An 8,216-nucleotide genomic window follows, 5' to 3' on the forward strand; every position below is an offset into this window, starting at 1 on the left:
ACAGATTAACACCTTCAAGCATGAACCCCAAACAACAAAAACCAACTTCCCAACCTTGAAACTGGACAAAGGACAAATTCTCAAAAGCCATAGCATAAACTGGTTAAAAAAAAAAATCAAACTCATGTAAAAGAAACAGTTCAGCAAACCAGCAATCCAAGAAACAAAAACCAAAACAAAGCCATTTTAATTAACTTTGGGAAAATAGCCCATGTTGTCAAGGAAATGGGAAAATGGTCATTTCTCAGGGATAACTAATAAGTTTTGGATGATCATTTAAAAATATATACCTCGTCTTTGACCATCTGTTTCCACCTCCAAAAGTCTGATACTGGACATGTACAATGAAACATTAACCTATAAGGATATAGCAATTTGTAATCTATTTGTATATTCATGCAGCCATTAGAATATATGAAAAAATATAAAAGAGCAATAAAATGGGAGAAAATTTACAATATCTTAAGAGCCAGCATATACAGTTGCAAGGGATTACCTCAGGCAACCCCAAGATAAAATGCTACTCAGAGCACCAGAGTATGTCAAAACACCGAATGTAATTGACTCTAGGAGGCTAATATATGAAAGGGCTAGATGGCCCTCTATTTCCTACGTATGGGAGAGATTTCAAAAGTGTTTTTAAAATAATTGTACAATTCAAAACTTGTCTGGTTGAAAGCATGAAAGGACACGAAATTGCACTGGTCTGGAAGCTCCAAGATGGGGTTCCTTTGGAAAGCCAAGGCCACCTGCTAGTGGGTGAGTCATCACCACAGGCTTGCACCTGCCCCCGCAGACGCCACACTGGCTGCTGTGCGTTTCCAAGCGTAAATGACCCACTTGTGCCAACAGCCACCTGGGCCCGGCCTGCAGCTCTAGAGAGCGGGCGACTCCGGATCTTAGTTGTGGGAATAGAGGGCCTTGCAGAGTTCACAGTCGCGGGCCATTCATTCTCCGTCCGGGTGTGTGCGGGGTGCACTGGGTTGCCATGGGATCTGTGGCCCTGGTGAGCGGCTGCCCCGCAGCAGCCCCAAGCTGGAGCGGCCTGGGCAAAGGCCCGGGCTCGACGCCAGGGGAACTGTCGGTGGTGCCCTGTCCAGTTCTCTCGGCCTGAGACTTTAAAAAGGCAGTGCAGGTGAGCCAGACGCAGTGACCACAGCCTGGCCACGAGGTGGCCCAGGGGCGATCGTCCTTCGCTGGGACAGAGGAGTGAGAAACTGGAGTTCCGGCCGGTGGCCACAACTCGAGCTGGTGGCTGCCATGGTAACGGAGCCGGGCCCTCCCCGGCCGTGCGCCCAGGCGGGAGAGAAGCGCGGGTGACCTGGCCCGCCCCGCCCCCAGGCCGCGGCCGCCTAGCCGAGACTGACCCTCCGCAGCTCCTGTAGTCACGTGGCGCTGGGAACCCGGAGGGGGGAGGTTGGGGACGGGCCTGGCAGTTGTGAACTCGAACCTGCCGCTGTCGCGGCGGCGGGGCGGGGAGCGGGCCGCAGAGGCCGGCCGGGGGCTTCATGGATGGGCGCCGCGTCCCCGCAGGGCACGCGGGAGAGGTATGGCCCGAGCCGGGGCGCAGGGGCCACCGAGGGCGCGCGGGGGCAGCTCCACCTGCGGGGCGCGTGACCGTGAGTGTGTAAGGCTGGGGGGTTCGCGCGCGCGCGCGCGCGCGCGGGGCGGGGTGGGGGCGCGGAGTGCTGCGGCGCGGGGCGAGCGCACCTGCGCACAGGCTCCGCGGGCTGCGCTGGGCGTGCGACCCAAGATGGCCCGCTCCCTCGTAGGAGCCGGTCCGGCGTGCCAGCGAACGTGGGCAGAGGACACTCACCAATACAAAAGGGGGGTGTGGGCCTGCTGCCACCCGGGGCTGTCCTAGATGCCGAAGGGGATCCCGGCCGAGTCCTGGGCACACTGGCGCGCCCTGCGCAGACCCTCGGGAAACAGGCCTGGAATTTCTGTTGCGAGGAGAGTGGGGGAAGGGGAGCCAGCAGGGATTCCTGAGTTACTGCTTAGGTCGGCCTTTGGCCACAGAGAAAGATCTTTGCCACAGATCAAGAATTCTTCTGTGACCCTACCAGGCTAGGAGGTGGCCCCCAAAGGCCGCACTGTGCTTCCTGGCGAAGGGCCATATTCATGCTTTCGTCCAGTGGCCGTTAGGTCATTCTGCCAAGCTGGGGTGTGGAACTCAAGGCAGAAGTCTGTGGCTTTGAATGGGGGGAGGGACTGGGTGAGGACACAAAGCTGCCTGGCCGAGCGTGGAGCCTCACATAGGTTTTCTCTCCCTTCCCCAGGTAAGGCTGACCTCTCTGCAGTTAGAGGTCTGAGCTCTGCCATGGGGATAGGGATGTCTTTACTGCTACAGTTTTCTCTGACATCCGGGGGCTACCAGAGTGTGGGCCGAAGCAGGCGCTGTGGCAGAAGTTTCCCCAGGAACATCCCCACCAGGAGTTGGAAAACGCCTCATCCCCAGCTCTGCACTCTCCAGGGTAGAGTCTGGCCTTTCCTGTGTCCTCCAACAAACCCATGCTCCAGTGTTCGGGTCTCCCTTACCAGCAGGACAGAAGCTCCTGGGGAAGGAAGGAGTCCTGGGTTCAGCCAGTGGGCGGGGGGCAGGGGTGAGTCTTGTCGGTAGTCCCCCAGAAGAGAGCTGGTTGTAAAGGAGTTTGGGAGGTTGTGCCTGGACAGAGATCCTGAGCAGACATGAAAGGTCCCTGGGGGAGTCTCACTGCCACCCCAGAACTCACTCTGTGTAGGAGACTCTCGGGAATCTGGGCTCCCCTGCTGTGATATAGCTGAATATGGGACAGTCCTTGGCTAAGTTTGGGCAGCACCAGGCAAGGGAAACAGAGATCACAGTCTTCTTCCCTCCCCTTCCTTACCCCAACAATCGCTCACACCCCTGAGAGATGCTGAACCAGGGATTGTCCCCTCCCTCCCCACAGCAGACTGTGGGTGTTCCTTGGGTGGAAAAGCACTTTCCTTCCCCAATGTCCCAATCGTAATCACTTGGGTGTGGGTGACAAGGGCAGTCTGGACAGGTGGTGACCTGGCATCAGTCTGTGCTGGGAGAGGCACCTTGCTCCCTTCCTAAAGACAGGCGGTTCCCTCTTCCCTCCAGGCTTAGAGCTGAGGTTGGGGAGGCTGAAAGTACCATCCTCAAGGCTTTAGCCAGATGGTTTTTAAGATCTTTGCACACCTCAGTGTTAAGAGGAAGACATACTGGCCTGGGGGTTCACAAGACCTGCCCCCCAGCTTTGGTCTGCTAGTGGTTTCCAGTGTCACCTCAGGCAAGTAGTACCACCATTGAAGCCCCACACTCCTTCATGTGTCAAGTGGAGAGCTCTCATGTGGTAGAAGAAAGGGGTTGCCACGGGAAAGGCAACAGGCGGGTTTGCAGTAGGTCAGGCACAGTAGGGAGATGGTGGAGTATTTTCTGTAAGTCCTCCTGACACTAGGGTAATACCCTGAGAGAATCCCAAGGGGTGACAGCATGTCTCCCTTCTGGAAGTTTCCAGGGCAGTAAAGATAGAAAGATCCTTGAAATGTTATTTAGAAACTCAAGACCAGCATATAGAATAGAATGGTGCTAGCAGATCCTAGAGGGCAGCCTTCTTCTTTGGGGTGGGAGGGAGAAACCGGGGTCAGTTCGTGCAGTGACTGTGCCCTTTCCACCCTCCGCAGAGGAAGAACCCATGCTGGAACGGCGCTGCAGGGGCACCATGGCCATGGGCCCAGTCCCGCCCAGGCTCCTTTCTGGGCCCTCCCAGGAGTCCCCCCAGCCCGAAAGAGGGTCGAGGCACCAGGGCAAGTCAGTAGCTCAGCCAGGAGGCCAAGCACCAGGCAAGGCCCATCGCTGTGCCCACTGTCGGAGGCGCTTCCCGGGCTGGGTGGCCCTGTGGCTTCACACTCGGCGGTGCCAGGCCAGGCTGCCGCTGCCCTGCCACGAGTGCAACCAGCGCTTCCGCCACGCCCCCTTCTTAGCGCTGCACCTTCAAGTTCATGCCTCTGCCACCCCTGATCTGGGTTTCACCTGCCACCTCTGTGGGCATAGCTTCCAAGGCTGGGTAGCCCTGGTACTGCACCTCCGGGCTCACTCAGCTGCAAAGCGGCCCATCACTTGTCCCGAGTGTGACAGGCGCTTCTGGCGACAAAAGCAGCTTCGAGCCCACCTGCAGAGGTGCCATCCCCCTGTCCCTGAGGCTAGGCCCTTCATATGTGGCAACTGTGGTCGGAGCTTTGCCCAGTGGGACCAGCTGGTTGTTCACAAGCGGGTGCACGTCACTGAGGCCCTGGAGGAGGCAGCCGCCAAGGCCCTAGGTCCCCGGCCCCGAGGTCGCCCGGCAGTGGCTGCCCCCAGGCCGGGCGGAGATGCTGTGGACCGCCCCTTCCAGTGTGCCTGCTGCGGCAAGCGCTTCCGTCACAAGCCCAACCTGATCGCCCACCGCCGTGTGCACACTGGCGAGCGACCACACCAGTGCCCAGAGTGCGGGAAACGCTTCACCAACAAGCCCTACCTAACTTCGCACCGGCGCATACACACCGGCGAGAAGCCCTACCCCTGCACCGAGTGTGGCCGCCGTTTCCGCCACAAACCCAACCTGTTGTCGCACAGCAAAATCCACAAGCGCTCAGAGGTCTCAGCACAGGCCGCTCTGGGCACCGGGAGTCCCCAGATTGCAACGGAGCTCATGATGCAGCCCGCACTTGGGGCTCCCCTGGGGTCCCCGCTGACCCCGGCGGCGGAGGCATCAGTGCCCTTGCACAGCTGCGCCGACTGTGGCCGCAGCTTCCGTCTCGAGCGCTTCCTGAGGCTGCACCAGCGACAGCACACAGGCGAGCGGCCCTTCACCTGCCCCGAGTGCGGCAAGAACTTCGGCAAGAAGACGCACTTGGTTGCTCACTCGCGAGTGCACTCGGGTGAGCGGCCTTTCGCCTGTGAGGAGTGTGGGCGCCGCTTCTCACAGGGCAGCCACCTGGCAGCCCACCGGCGCGACCACGCACCGGAGAGGCCCTTCGTGTGCCCCGACTGTGGCAAGGCTTTCCGCCACAAGCCCTACCTAGCAGCACACCGGCGCATCCACACCGGCGAGAAGCCCTACGTGTGTCCAGACTGTGGCAAAGCCTTCAGTCAGAAGTCCAACCTGGTGTCGCACCGGCGCATCCACACGGGCGAGCGGCCCTACGCCTGCCCCGACTGTGACCGCAGCTTCAGCCAGAAGTCCAACCTTATCACACACCGGAAAAGCCACATCCGGGATGGTGCCTTCTGCTGTGCCATCTGCGGTCAGACCTTTGACGACGAGGATCGACTCTTGATGCACCAGAAGCAGCATGATGCCTAAGAGGGGCCATAGGCCGAGGGAAACAGGCCTGGATGTCCTTGGCAACAGGCGTGGCAGAGGGCCCCTAGTGGGGTGCCTACACTGACACGGCTGGAGGGCATCCCAGGGGGATAGAAGAGGCGGAGTGATCTGGGCTCTGTTCAGATTTGGAGTTTCCCCAGGTGGTCAGGGAACCCATTTTAGAATGCAGGGACCTGGCTTTGAGCTAGCAGGCCCCCACCTGGTTTTTGTAAGGTCAACTCAGACTGCCCTGTACCCTGGAAAAGTAGCAATAGCAGCTCCATCTACCCTTTGAATCCTCGGCTAGAGGAGCCACCAGTGGGAAGGGAACCACTCCACCCTCTGGTGTTAACGCCTTAATGTCCCAGTCTTTACTATGAGTTACTTCAGGTCATTTTTTGGAAGTAGGTGTGGTATAGTCATTAGTAAATGAATCCTGGGGCAGGGAAGCGGGCCAGCTGGATGCACCTTGGTGAGCCTGCTGCTGCCCTTGTCAGGCGGCAGGAGAGGTGAAGCTGAGCGGTTTCTTTTTTCTTTTTCTTTTTTTTAACCAGTACCCTTCTGCAGTGCCTCCTGCATAGGTACCCAGATGTGTCGAGGCCCATCCTCGGTTAGCAATTCCATCCACTTGTAGGTTATCCTCCCAGGGCATTTATTTACTCCTTCACCTGCCTGGCTTTATCTGTCCTTCCTCCCCAGTAGAGGGCTTCCCTGGTGGTTTCGTTTAAACCCCTGGCTCTCCCCAACTCTTTCCAGAGCTTCAGGAGTTCTGGGAAAGCCTAGCCCTCTGATGCTGGGCGTTTGACTGCAGGGAAGGTCCTGGGTAGATTTCCTTTTAAGGTTTCCAGGGTGTGGATGCCAGCCTCCACCCGTGCACCTCGGTGCTGGGGTACTCTTACCTCCAGAGGCACTGGTTCTATTGTAGGGTGATTCTAATTGTTAGAAATTCTTACTTAAAATGATTGGATTCTGCTTTCCTATGATTTCTGCCTACTGGGTCTTATTTTGTTCTCTGGACTGAAAAAGAACAACCATTTACCCTCCTTTTCAAACTAGAGAATAAAGATTTGGTTTTAGAACTAGTGGCTGGCTGTGTTCCTTTCTGTGGGAGCTATGGTGACAGGGGAAGGAACATCACTCTGTTTCCAGAAAAGAAGCCAGGTTCTGGGAGCTTTGACAGCAGCTGAGTGCCTTACACTCTCCTCCCAGTCCTTGCTGGAGGCAGAGCTAGACATTCCTGAGCTTGAGCAGATTCAGGTGTGTGTAAAAGCACCAGAGAACAAACATGCTTACTTTGGAATCAAGGTCTTGGAATGTTGGACCCAAGACCATCATTGCTTTCTTCCCACTTCAGCCTTCATGTCACGTCACTGAGAGCTTCCTTGGAAGGACGGTGAACCTTACATACTGCGGTCACATCTGCAGCTTTGTCAGGTTGTTGTCATGAAAAAAGGAGGCTCTGGGAAAAGGTGTGTTCCGAGCAGCAAAGACAGCTTTCAGCTAACACCCCTACACTGATGACAGATCCACACATGAGCTCAGCCTTCTCTGGGGTCAGCTCAAAGTCAGCAGCAGGTTCCCTAAGGGGAAAGGGGCTCCCTGGAAGGTTTGCTGCAGGCCCATCATGGATAGTTTCACACACAGCTGAGTGCTGCTCTTGTTAGGTATCCATAGGCCCCCTTGCCTGTGAGCTGCATCAGTCCCTACAGAGTGGTGCATAAAAATAACTCACCTTTGGGGAATGCACTTTGCTAAGAAGTTCTACCAGATCCTGCTGATGGGCTGCTCTAGATTCTCTTCTCCCTTTAAATTCATGCAAACACTTGCGCATGATCCTGTAATACTGATTACTAGAGGCTGACTGAGACTCGTCCGTCTGCTCCTGCCCCCTTTTCTCTTAGAGATATATTTGCCTTCATGTATGTCTGTGTACATGTGTGTGGAGGCTAGACCAGAAGAGGGTATTAGACCTAGAACTGGAGTTATGAGACAGTTGTGAGCCACTGTGTGAGCTCTAGGAACCAAACCCAGGTCTTCTCCAAGAGCAGCAAGTGCTCTTAATTAGTCAGCCATCTCCCCAGCTCCCCTCTCACTCTTGACTTCCACTACATATCAAAAAAAGTAAATTTGTGTGCTGCTTTTGGTTACATACTATTGAGGTTGGGGAGGTGGCTCGGTTTGTCGAACATATTCCTTTCAAGCCTGAGGACCGACCGGAGTTTGGCTCCCAGAGGCCATGTGAAAAGCTGGGTATGGTGGCTCACAGTTGTAATCCCACAGGTAGTGCAACCCCAGTGTCTTGCTGGTCACCTCAGCTTAGGCTACTTGATGAAGTTCCAGGCCAATTAGAGACCCTGTCTTGAGAAGATAGCACGTGCCTGAAGATACCTGCTGTGATCCTCTGGCCTTCACATGCATTCTCCATACACACACACACACATTTTATAATGCAGACTCTCCTTGTATGTGTATATATGTATGTGTATCAACACATATGTAGTTTTGTTTTGAGACAGGATATAACATAGCTCCAGGTTGGCCTTGAACTCACTATGTAAGGCAGGCTGGCCTTGAACTACTGATCCTCTGGACTTTACCTCCCAAGCACTGGGGTTCCAAGCAAGCACCACCACATGCAACCTCTCTTTATGTGCTTTACATATCCTTCTTGGCCCCTCTCTCTCTTCATACCTGAAGTTCAAAGGATTTTCTCCCAGCCATTTCTTTTTTGTGCATTTTCAACTGCCCTGTTTTGGCTTGGTGGGAAATACTCCCAGATGTGCTTCAATCTTTCCACAGCCTTGGTCCTGGAGTGTCAGTCTGGAGAAAGTCTGCCACTCTAGAGTGGAATTGCTTAGTGTTCCAGGGCCACATTAGGTGGTGGAA

At 55.5% G+C, this 8,216-nt stretch overlaps 1 protein-coding gene across 1 annotated transcript; it reads left to right on the plus strand.

Moving 5' to 3' along the window:
- The first annotated feature begins 1,385 nt into the window (after nt 1–1,385).
- On the plus strand, nt 1,386–5,853 carry Repin1 (replication initiator 1). Its single transcript, XM_059257702.1, has 3 exons — nt 1,386–1,547; nt 2,280–2,474; nt 3,670–5,853. Exons 2-3 carry the CDS (start codon nt 2,321–2,323, stop codon nt 5,328–5,330), a joined length of 1,815 nt encoding a protein of 604 aa, XP_059113685.1. The 5' UTR covers nt 1,386–1,547; nt 2,280–2,320; the 3' UTR covers nt 5,331–5,853.
- Nucleotides 5,854–8,216: the final 2,363 nt, after the last annotated feature.

The sequence above is a fragment of the Peromyscus eremicus genome, chromosome 3 (assembly GCF_949786415.1).
Source record: "Peromyscus eremicus chromosome 3, PerEre_H2_v1, whole genome shotgun sequence".
Lineage (NCBI taxonomy): Eukaryota > Metazoa > Chordata > Mammalia > Rodentia > Cricetidae > Peromyscus > Peromyscus eremicus.

Coding starts and splice junctions, on each gene's coding strand:
- Repin1 (XM_059257702.1), top strand. CDS start 2,321: ATGGGGATAGGGATGTCTTTACTGCTACAGTTTTCTCTGACATCCGGG. Junction 2,475..3,669: donor CCAGCTCTGCACTCTCCAGG/GTAGAGTCTGGC, acceptor CACCCTCCGCAG/AGGAAGAACCCATGCTGGAA.